The 12,679-nt window shown below is 34.2% G+C and overlaps 1 protein-coding gene across 6 annotated transcripts in view; it reads left to right on the top strand.

The window, feature by feature from the left end:
* LOC145266906 (hexokinase-4-like) overlaps nucleotides 1-12,679 on the top strand; it is a 274,629-nt gene that overhangs the window by 249,011 nt on the left and 12,939 nt on the right. For all 6 annotated transcript variants that reach the window (XM_080122690.1, XM_080122691.1, XM_080122693.1 and 3 more), the window contains 4 exons: nucleotides 1,580-1,659; nucleotides 6,992-7,104; nucleotides 10,593-10,748; nucleotides 11,994-12,133. In XM_080122690.1, coding sequence (XP_079978816.1) covers nucleotides 1,580-1,659; nucleotides 6,992-7,104; nucleotides 10,593-10,748; nucleotides 11,994-12,133 — 489 coding nt within the window. The remainder of the gene's footprint in view (nucleotides 1-1,579; nucleotides 1,660-6,991; nucleotides 7,105-10,592; nucleotides 10,749-11,993; nucleotides 12,134-12,679) is intronic.

Raw genomic sequence — 12,679 nt, 5'->3', positions numbered from 1 at the left:
TGTCGATATATGCATCTAAAAGAATGGATTTAATACTTCAGAAATTCACACTGAAATTGTTCATATTGTTGCAAATGGTACAGTTGCTTTTTTTTATTTTTATACTTGGGAGTCACCATTTATCGATACCCGAAGGCCACTCAAGGATAAGGGTTAATGAATGTAATGTGGTAGTTTAGTAATCGTTAATGGTGTAAACTGGGTAGAATTTGAAAATAATAGAGCAGAGACAGGCTTGCAAAGTCTCTTCTGTGGGAAGGTTGCAGGGAAGAGAAAAGAGCATCTCCTACTAGGTTTTGAACTCTATCAAGGTTGGATAAGGTGCACTGAGCAGCTCCTGTCCAGATATGGCAACAGTACTCCATTTTAGGGCATACCTGATTCTTAAATAAATAGGATTGCATGAGATACCTTGAGTGATGTGAGATACCTTCTGGAGTGGTAGTGATCCAACAATTTTCCCAGCCATCTTGGCAACAGATTTGATGTACATGTTCCATTTCAGATCAGGAATGAAGGTCAGTCCCAGACGCTTGTCAATACTAGTCATTCATTTCCATTGGGGTGTGATGAGGGTCAGAACAATTATGATGAAAGGAGAAACTTGGTTTTCGATGCATTAACATTAACTAGCCACCGTTTTCCCCATTGCATCACATTCTCAAGATCAGAAGAGAATCAGAAAGACTTTGCTCATTACTGGTCTTTGAAGTGTTGCCATAGATTGTGGTGTCATCTGCATAAATGTCTACAAATGATCTGATTTGGAAGATCATTGAAGATCAGGAAGAGTTAGACCCAGGATGGAACTTGGAGAAATGCCAGCGTTAATACTGTTTGATTTCTACCCAATGGCTGCTCTTGTAAGCTTATCAGAAACAATTTAATAATTGAGGACATTTCCAGTTATTCCATAACTGGCGATCTTGTGAAGTAGACCTTTACACCATACTCTTTCAAGAGCCTTTGATATGTCAGGAACTATTGCTACAAAAACAAAACCACTATTGAGAGATTCACTAATCCTGTGTGATATAAATTAGTACATCAGTTGTAGATATCTCAGAATGGAAACTATATTGCATGTCACTGAGCAGGTTATTTTTGCTGAGGTGTTTGACCACTTCTGTTGATCAGATTCCAGTGACTTATGATGCACAACTATGTTCTGAACATGGTCAAAGGGGTTGCAATCAGGCAAGTTGGGGTAGGGGTCAGATGTTGGGACTGAAGTTGCAGATGTTTTTAGATGTATACTTTTGTGTTTCTCCAGAGGTGTTACGTGAAGCAGTCTTGCTACAACATATATTGGAAAAATAAGTGGGGTGGCAAGTAAATAGAAACAATGATAGGAATTAAGATTTGTAATTTAAAAAAAATGAAACTTTATTAATAAAAGGTAAAATAAATCAATTCATAATTTTTTTACTTTCAATCTACTTATACCTGATAAATATCTGCATTTGAATAATATATAAGAATATATACAATATATATATACAGAACCGGTTGTCATTTAAATTTTTTTTCATTGTACTTTTCCTCTTATCTTATTACAATTTCTGTTCTATTTTGGTAGGTACCGGCACCAATGCTTGTTATATAGAGAATTTGGATAATGTCGAAGTTTGGAATGAAGATAGAAATGAACCAAAAACAGTAAGTTCAACACAAATGCTTTTATTGTTTTTGTATTTTTTTTTTCAGAAAACTTATTCTGCTCCTCCATATTAAAGTACTATAAAAAGGTTACTTTTGCGCTATTTGCTAAAAAATTGTTTGCTCATAAACAAGGCACATTGCTGTAAACATAGGCAATGCTGCATGTTTAGATGGGTGTATAGTTGCAATGCAGGTGGATGATGAGTATGCACGGAGAAATATTTAACTGAGGTAGGAGACCACCCAAAAAATAGGCAAGCATCTTTAAAATAGTAATATTATAGATACAAGGTTTTATGAGCCTTGGCAACTTGCTGACCAGAACACTCTGGTCAGTCAGTTTTTTTTATGTCCATAGATAAACAGTTTATCCTTTTTAAGTGGGTAGACTGATCTACTCTAAACAATACATGTAACTATATTCCAGTGGGAGGTCAGTTGGGTTTTCTTGAGTCTTTGAGATAGGCCTCGTCTCTAGTTTAACTTGTTTTGATTTGGTTGGACTCAAAGTTTGTCATTTAGTGGAGAAATATTGTAACCTCTAAAAATAAAACCTTGCTTGTTTTTAAATTGGAGTTGAGGTTTTGTTTAAAGGGAAAATCCTGTTGTGACAGACAAGATTTACAATGTGACCGGTATTGAAATCTGGCACCAAATTCAGATGAAGAAAGCAAGTAGATGATCACGACCTGAACAGTGAATGCAGATGGAGTCAAGTTCATTTGGCTACTGAAGCGTAAGGAGCTTCTATGATAGGAGCCAGATTTGTAGGAGATTAATGGTGGGGAGTTAGGCAGCAAAATATTTGTTCCCATTACATTTAAAGTGCATGTTAATACAGTCAAGACATCAAAGGCAAAAAGGTTAAAAACATGTATTTTGTTGCTCATTGAATGCTTCAGACAGTTTTATTTTTTTTTGGGGGGGGCATAAGTTAATGTGAACACATTCCATGAAAGTACTTATAAAACAAGAACATGGATACAGCACGACAATTAACAAAATAAACATATTTCATGTTTGTTTCATTTTATATTTCAATGTATGGTACTTAAATATACGTGTATTGCTAATATCGTTTTTCTTTAAAATGTTACCTGACTTTTTGACCACCCTGTAGGTAAATTAAAGATATCAGTTGCAACACTCCACTTTGGCCTCATACAAGGCTAGACAGATGGTCAGAGGGGCCCGATCCGATCAATCGGCTAGTTACGTCAAGCCCTAACACATCTACTTTTATATCAATTTCCTCTAAACCGTAACAGTTCTACCTTGTACTACTATAAACTATATACATATTTTCCATCTGTTAGAAGGCGGTGGCTAGGGTCAAATGTGCCAAATGATTAAAGTTATGACATGGCTGTATAGTGCCGGAAGTTACCACAAATGACTTGGATTGTGTAACTAAAGGATTATGGGTGCTCATAGCTCCCATTTGGAACATGTATACTGTTTATGTAGCCCTGGCATGACAAGGTGAATGGGTTTCTCCCTTAACATGCCTCAATATTGGACTCCGAGGTGGGTGGGGAGCATAAAGAATGAATTTAAAATATATATATGTATGGCCAAGTATAAAAACTCCAAGCGCCAACATGTCGACTCGGAAAGTTCAGATAATGAACTACATCAAACATCCTCAAAATTTATTGTATTGGAATCCACCGAAGAAACCAAAATAACTGACTTATCACCGTTTATTATACATAAAATTATATCTGCATATATTACCCCAAAAATGTAAAAACTTTAAAAAATAAAACCCTACTGGTGGAAGTGGAAAGAGAAAAACATGCCACTTTTCTCCTAGGAATGAAAATTTTCCACAACATAAATATCAAAACTTATCCACACAAGAATCTGAATACATCAAAAGGTGTAATAAAATCGAAAGACCTATCAATGTGCACTACTGAAGAGATAACAAAAGAACTTAAAAACCAAGGAGCAATAAACGTTAAAAGAATTACAATAAAAGAGAATCAGACTATACATATGAACACTTACATTATACCGTTCGATAGACCCACTATCCTAAAAGAAATCAAAATTGGGTTCAATGTTGAAAAAGTTGAACCCTTTATACCAAACCCACTTCGATGCTTTAAATGCCAGAAGTTTGGGCACCATGAGGATGCATGTAGGAGACGAACAGTGTGCAGCAGATGTGGCCAGAAAGATCAAGACCACACTGTCAATGACTGCAATCTTGATTGCAAATGTGCAAATTGTGTAGAAAACCATCCTGCTTATGCTAGAGCATGCAGAATCTGGAAGAAAAAAGGAAGTAGTGTCAATAAAACATGCCAAAAACATCTCCTTCCTCGAAGCCAGGAAAATAGTAGATGGATACATGAAGGAAAAGACGTACTCTCAAGTCACCTCAAATTGTATATCATCCAGCATCACTAACCAAGACTCCAAATACGAAATACTAATAAACAAATTGTTACAATTGGGACCAAACGACTGGCCCAAATTTATAAATGAAATCAAACCAAACATATCAAAAATTAATCATTATTAATCATCAACTAATGTTACCAATAAAACAAATTCTCAACCAAAATCAAAATATCCAAGAAAACAAAGTCGATCAAAAGAAAGACCACAAAAATCACCAGTACATCGTGCAGATGCTGAAAAAGACGAAACCAAGGAAAAACAAAATCAGTTAAAAGAAAGACCACACAGGTCACCAATATGTCTTCTCCGTGATGAAAAAAACACACTTGAAAAACAAACAAAAAATACATCTACCAAAAAACAAAATATAAAGAAATTACCACAAACAGAAGCCACTACTACTACTACTACTACAAATAGATTTACGGAATTAGAAGACATGAAAACTGAAGTTATTCCTCAAACCCCAAAAAAAATCCTCATGAATTACATGAAAATCCAATGGAATTGCCGTGGATTGAAGGCAAATTACAATGAAATTTATTGTTGCAAACTAAATTTAATCCTTTGGTTATTTATCTCCAAGAAACCTTCCTTAAGAATGAGGACAATTTGAATATAAAACACAATCAACAATATAACTACATTCATAATACAGGACTTAATAATACTGTAACCCTTTTCCCCCTCCCATTGCAAAACCCAATTATATTCTGCAAGGCTGAGAACAAAAATGACAAAATCCACTATAAAACAACCAAATCAAAAGCTACAAACTAATGATTGAAAATACAAGGAGCTTGAAGAATAAAAATCTCCTATAAAATAACTGGATACAACATCGAATGCTATTCCCAAATTGACTGGATGTGGCATTAAATAACCCACAAAGGGTTGATATGCCATTAAACAAAAAAAAAAGAAAAACAAATCCAAGATGTCCTTTAATGCGCTCTCATAAAAACGCATTTTTCCGCTGTAAAAACAAAAACTACTCTATTAAATTAAGTGAAATTTTTTTCGGAAATCTTCAGTTCAAAACTGATACGTATAATTTAAACTTTATTTTCGATATTTTCATTTTTAATGTCTTGCTTAAACTGTACAAGTACCCAAATTTCCTTGCCTTTGGCTACCTTATGGCGACAGGATACTAGTTGCCCATTATGTTCTCAATGAGGCTCGTTCTCAAATATACACCAGAGTGAAGTCATGATGATAGCCATCCACATGTTCTGTTTAATGGTTGTTTTAAATGCTGGCATGTGTTGGATGGCTTTTAGAAATTGACTTCCAAACTAATCTGTCCTGGATATGACCTTAAACTATATCCAATGGTGAGGCCCCAGCTTGCGGGCTTTGGGGCGTGTGGAGCCACCCCTTAATCGCCATTGCTCCCAGGTACTCTGACCTGGAGTGGTAGTACCTGTTAGGGTTCCAACTATGGGTTAAATAGAAACTGACTTGAAAAAAAATATATATATTCTATTAAGTGATTTTTCTTCAAAATCACTGGATTTGGCATTAAATAACCTAAAAAGGGTTGATATGCCGTAAAACAAAACCAACCAAACTAATCTTTGGTCAGATTTTTATTTATACCTCTTTCAAGTTGAGCCGCCTCATATCCTGATGTTTTTCTTGGCCCCCTACCCTTTGAACTGACTCTGCTATCCCAATTGTTTGGAATCTATCCCAAGAACTCCATTTTTTCAAAATGGTCATACCATAAAAATTTCTTATTCTGAACACGTCTCCCTATTCTGCTCTGATTCAGTGCTTCTCATGTCATCAGGTTTAAGCCTGTCTTAAAGACTCAGTAAAAAATTAGTGTTTTTGGTTACAATACTTGGTATTCGAAAATGATTAAAGTATTAACCACGCTCAATGTTGATTTAATTTAGGTACACCAATGAGAACTGCTTTCAACTGGTGTATCTGCAAACAAAATCAAGGGCATACCCGTGTTTTTCCATTTGAAAGAAGAGACAAAATGGCCGACTCATTTATGCATTTGGAGTCCATGATGGGAAAGGCAATTTTTTTTTTTTTTTTGTTTTTAAAGTAGGACATAAAAGGAAGTGAGCAGGTCATTAAGGCACATTTGGAGAAAGGGGAGAAGTGTATACCTTTATGTTGGGTGAGCACTTTTAACTGCTCTTAAAAAGAGCATGTCAACATGAATTGGCTGTAAACTCTAGAGCTCCGTACTTCCCCCTCTTTTTTTTTTTTCTCTCCCCCAATGATTTAATTGAATATATAAGTCAATTTTTGGATTTTTGGTTTCTTTATCTCTTTACTTGTCTCGCTTCAAAACCATATAGACATAAGTTTTTGATGTGATGAAAATCCAGTTTTTCAAATATTCCTTCTGGATTGGAACAAATATTAAAATTGCTAAGTTTAGAGGGATTTTTTTTCTTTCTGGACATTATACTTCATTTTTCTGTATTAACCGAACAGATACGATACTTTGTTCATAATCAAAAGGCCAAGGAGATTTTTATTCTGGTCCATCAGTGTATATTTTCTTTGTAGATTATTGAAGCCTGTTAAGAATAATGAAATCTAATTGTATTTAATTTCTTCCACAAAATACTTTGTCCAGTTTGGAAAGAATTTCAAACTTCAAGAATCTTGAAAAAACAAAAACTGTATTCATCTCTACAATTATTTCCCTGTGATAATAAAAATCAGGCATAGTTTAAAAAAGAAAAGCAAAACAAATGGCATATAAATACACTACCAAGCAATGTTGAATAGATATAACTAGTGTACGTATATTCCACCCCTACCTACCATATGGCTAGGACCCTCGCTTTAATGAAGGAACAAGACCTCCTTTGCTGACCTCTTAGTTTTAGTTTTGTTATTTCTTGTGATAATCTGTTATCTATTTTTTATTTTTGTTTTCAAGGTCATAGTGAATACCGAGTGGGGTGCATTTGGTGATGATGGCTGTATGGATAGGATCCGAACTGAATACGATAGACAAGTGGACAAACATTCCATCAATCCTGGAATGCAAAAGTAAGTGCCACAACTTTTCATCTCCCCCTTTCTGATTCTTGCTATCCCCTGTCACTAAACAACTCTGCATCTTACCTCTTCCTTCTATATCTAAGCCCTCCCCTCTGTTTACCTCTCTTCTCTCTAACCTCCCCCATCTCTTATCTTCATTTCTGACCCCCCCCTCACCTTGCACACTCTTGTATCCCTCTGAACACCTTCCTTCTCCACAAATGGAAGAGGAAATCCTGTTTTATTCTTGGTTTCCTTTTCCCATTTACATTTGTCTTAATCTTTTTAAACCAAGCATAAATCCAACAAATCAGATGGGTGAGTGTGGTGGGAAAGAGTCTCTGAGAAAAATATCAACATAAGAACCTGACTATATTAAGGACCATTTGAGGATATGTCCTCAACAATCAGTCCGACAGGGTCAAGGCTATTTTTCAGTTAGTGACCTCGTTTGTCAGACTGAAGTATATATCTGTGCAATTCTAGGAGGTCCACCCGCTTAGGTTTTACCTTCTCTTTTTGTGGAGTTAATTCACTGCTAATCGACTGAAGTGCTCCTATCATGAAATGCTAACAGGGATGCTCCTGTATTTTTGTAGGCTATAGTTCAAAGAATTCTCATATACTTTATCTCCATTTTCTGATCTTGTGTCACATCTCGCACTGGAAGGGAACAGAAACTATTGTACAGTTTATGACTACTCATTTTAAATCCAAAATCACATTTTCTATTTACCAAAAAATAAGACTTTTAGACTTGCTCGAATCTGATTATTAGTGTGACCTGTGGAAAGTCCGTAGTTGTATCGTTCATCTGTTGTATATTTCTGCCATGTTTAAAAATATTTCCATTCTTTAGATATCTAGTGCAAATGCAAAACCCTCAATATTATTGTATTCTAATTTCTTCAAACTAAAACATCTTGGTACTGTTTTATTTTAACATTTTTTATTCACCCCAATTGAATTGCATATTACCACTGAGACATAAGACTACTGTGATTAGAGAGACTAAATTTATAGGGAGCATCCCAAGTGGGGAGTTATTTGTTCAAATTACATTTAAATTTCTACACATTTGTACAGTTGGGGAGAGCAGAGAATTTATTCCAAATACAGGTGGTCCAAGGAAAGAATAGAAAGTTTTCTGGCATCTAAGGATTTCTACAGTGACCCTAACCCTACCAAACTCCTCCGACAATTTTGGGTCTACGCATTTGAAATTTTAGATATAGGTTCCTTGGACATGGATCTAACTTAATAACTTGATATGAGCCCAAAACAATAAATTTTAAGGGGTCATAATAGGGGTCAAAGTTTAAAAAAAATTTACCTCTGCACGTCACTTTTTTCGCCAATATTTTTGAAAGTTATCCTCTCCTTTAGATTGTCTAGCCTTAATTTTTTAAAAATGTCGCTTCCGGTTTGGCGGTGGTCGTAACAGCATAAACGTTAGGTTTTCCCCCATTCTTTTCCTCCTTTGCGGTACGGGTTTGAGCCTGCCTTCTTACCACTTTTTTTTTTTTTTTGCTCAACATGCACATCCAAACACCCGCATCTACTGCTAAGAGATGGGTTAGTTCTGAAGCCAATTTCTTAAAATTGCATATAAAATGAATATTAAACCAAATATGACTATTTAAAAAATCTCATTTGTAATTTATGCACACAACCACATATGCACATGCATGCACACGCAATAATATAAGACATTTCACAAAAATGTGCTGTTTCCTTTTGTTTTGCATTTAAAAGAAAGACAGAATAATTATCATTACTTAGAGTATTTAGACTAGTGTTATCTTAGATTTTAATCTCACAATATTTTGTCTGTAACCTTCAATTCTCAAGTGCATCACATCAATCATAAATTTACATGGAATTTCATAAAAAACCTTTAATTTGTAGTAGTTTGCTCTTGTTTCATTAGTCATCAGTTAAGCGTTTTCAAGAATTTATTATATTTAGTAGAACTGCTTATACTGTGATTTGAATGTTCAACAGTCAAAAAATATTACATAGAACTGATTATAACAGAACTTTCATCTGTTGTGCCACAGGTTCCTGCAGAAAGTTCAATCCTCAGTGTTAATTCCTCCTGGTTTCAATGTTCAAAATAGAAATATATATATATATATATATATATTTTAAAACCATTCCCACCATTCTGCTGTTTAATTTCTTCCAATTGCAAAAACAACTTTTTGCTCACAAGACTCTTTCTGTCACCAAATCCTAACTCGCTGAGTCTCTATAAAAGTCAGGCCTTTATACTACAATCAGCAGCATCTCATTTGCATAAAATGATCAGTTAGATTAGCATAAAACTGGAAAAGCAGACTTTTTTTGCATGGGACTGCACAAAAAACAGGTGTACTGATTTTTTAATGACATTTTATTGCACTCAGAATTGATACTAGTAATACAGGGGAGAACTTGAATGCCTACTAGACACTGTCCTCGAGTGTCTAAGGTCTCTCTGTACAGGGGTTTGACAGAACAACCTGGCATGAGGATACTTTTTCCTAAAAGTAAACCCTGACCAAATATTCAAAATCACATAGTATTCGCTGCCCAAATAAGATCTCCTCACTACGGCTACCCCACAGCTTTTCCGAGGAATGGTGCACCTTCTCCAAGTGATATTACCTCAAGTAATAGCACGAAGCTGGATACTCCACCAGACTAGATAAATTCTTGTCCTGGAATCCAGTAAGACCAAGAGACCAAAATAAAAGATATACAACGTATGAACCTGGTTAATTGGGGAGAGGAAAGTTATGTTCTCAATTTCTTTACTAACTCAGTGCTTAAGAGATAAAGAACTTTAATGGAACATTCGAATATCTATGTATCTCATATAGACTTTAAGTGTTAGTCCCAGGTTGTGGGCCCCTTGATTTCTGAGAACTTCGACTGAAGTAAAATAAAACAAAAAACGAAAAGTAATACCCTTATGAAGACTTCTACCCGGTCATGGTTGATGGAACGAAAGCAAGCTATTCCTCTTCCCTGAGGATTGAGTAAGATCACTTTTGAAATTCTGTATAGATTTCAGAGTTCAACAAGATACACCTGAAGTACGGTTACATCGTCTGAAACATTTAGAAAATAACATTTATTACCAGTGATTGCTCACTGGGAGAAACAAATGATATTCCGTGATTGGTTACAAGTTTACTCATATTTTTCAATGTTCACTTGGCTACTATTGCAACTCGCTTGGAGTTCCAAAACTGACCATTCATCGAGTTATCACTGATAACGACTGATGCAATAAGAACCAAAATAAGGTTCCTCTACTACTCTCCTACTCACCAAGTGCTTCCAGGATAATTTGGATGGTTCAACCGATCTTGTCATAAATTTAATTTTTTTATGAAAGTTACTCCACACAAGGCATGAAGCATAAGGAACTAAAAAGAATAAGATTTACTTAAATACATTTATATAATTTATGCGAAGTTCCATAATTTTTTTTTTTTTTTTTTTTACAGGTATGAAAAAATGATCTCTGGGATGTACATGGGGGAATTGGCACGCCTGGTTTTGGAGAAGCTCCGTAGACACAATCTCATTTTTTGTGGCAAAGGTTCAGAAGACTTGTCTACACGAGGTCGATTTTATACAAAATATATTTCTGAAATTGAAAGGTGAGTTCGATGGTATTCGCCTTTTTATGTATCATACTGTAGGTAAGTGTCATGAATTCAAGTTTTATACTTTTTGATCAAAATTTGCTTTTCTAAAACTAGAATTATAAGCCTTATGGACTCAAATTCGAATATGTATTAAATTGTCATTAACGCTAATTTTGTTTCGAACTATTAAAAAAGTTTTCAATGTTATTGATAATATTTACCTATTTTTTATCACTTGTTTGAATACATAATTGAAACCTGATGTAAATCTCTCGCACTAAAGCTACAATTATGTTAAGAGGTTTTAAGCTCTATAAGAAAGTATAATAATGTAGATATGGACAGATTAAATAATTTTTATACTATTTCTTGAGGTTGTCTGCAAGTTTTATCTTGGTGATTGGAGCACAAGATGCTAGTATGATTGCAAAAGTAATAAATGGACCAAGTTCAAGAATCTTATTAGTAAAGCATTATCACTTTTGGCAAAGAATCTGACGGTGTGCTGTGTGGAAGTGAAATTTAACAAGATATTGCATGGATAGAAATTGTTATGCAAGCCTTAAAGACAAGCTTAGATTTGTTACTTCTGTGGAAAATCAAATTTGGACTGTATAAGATATGTGCAGAGCAGAAGACTTTGTTGGTTTGGTTATATTGAAAGAATGGATGAGTTCTTGGATTAGTTAAATATAATACAGTTGAGAGGAAGCCCAATAAAAACCTGGAATTGATAAGGATGGATTAAAAGAAAATGGAATAAAGATCTTAAAGATGGGTTATTTTAGAAGTGAATTTCTAAAACCCTCCATTACATGGTAGAATATCATGTTAACCCGAATATATTTCTGAGAGTTTGATGTTAAAAACTGGATATATATTGTAATATTAATTTTAGAGTTCTTAAAGTTTAGCAAATATTTTTAAAGTTTTGTTAATGGTAGATTCAATTTTTTAAATAGGATTTTTCAAATTTTACTATTTTATGCTAATGTCTTTTTGACTTCCATAAATAATCCATTAATAGTAAATAACATTTTGTGTATATTGTATAGATAGATAACACAAAATTAGATTTTTTTAAAGATTTTTCTACTGATTCTGACCCATATTAAAATTTTTATTTTTAGATTTTCTTTTTATCTCAATTTTATTTTTTTTTCTACAAGTTTTTTTTCCCCCCTTTATTTGTTTTCCAAGGTTGTTTATTTGATTTTCAAGTTAACCTAGTGCCACATTAACTTGGTTTCCTTTCAGTGATATTGATGATGGCTTTAAAAATACGAAGCAAGTATTTGAAGAACTTGGCCTTGAACATTACACAGTTGAAGATTGTCGTATTGCTCAGTATGTTTGTTCATGTGTCTCGAAACGAGCCGCATATCTGGCTGCCGCAGGTAAGCATTATAGAAATTGCTAAACATTTTTCTGCTAGTGTAATAAGATTGTATAGGGGCAATATAAATATAATAGAAAAAATTGACCAGGATTAAATATGAAAATCAATTAGAAATAAAAATTGTGTTTAACAACACTGCCTAATCATATTTCAATATGTTGTGTTAAAGTTATGCAAGTGAAGAACACTGGTTGTGTTTTGCTTAGCAAGAACTCTTCTTAAAAAGACTTCCTTAAGAAACTTCTATGAACATTATCTTTCCTTGGACTTCTCAATTGTAGAATGTTACTGCAGAAATGTTTCTCTACAAACTGTTTTTTTGACATTCAATGTTAACAAATATGTCCTGTGAATTTTTCATAATTCTCAATCCTTTCCTAGTAATCTATCATCAGTCAATTGAAAATCTAGTGAACTCTTATCCTCGAGTGACTTTTGGTCTTGGTAAGTGTTGAACCATTAGTCTTAAAAATCTATAGATCTCTAAAATTACATATGCTTATGTATTTAGACATTCCTATGTTTAGGATTCACTCCTAAACTG

Source organism: Euprymna scolopes, chromosome 42, assembly GCF_053919585.1.
Source record: "Euprymna scolopes isolate OS-2025 chromosome 42, ASM5391958v1, whole genome shotgun sequence".
NCBI lineage: Eukaryota > Metazoa > Mollusca > Cephalopoda > Sepiida > Sepiolidae > Euprymna > Euprymna scolopes.
This window is presented reverse-complemented; position numbering and strand designations above follow the sequence as displayed.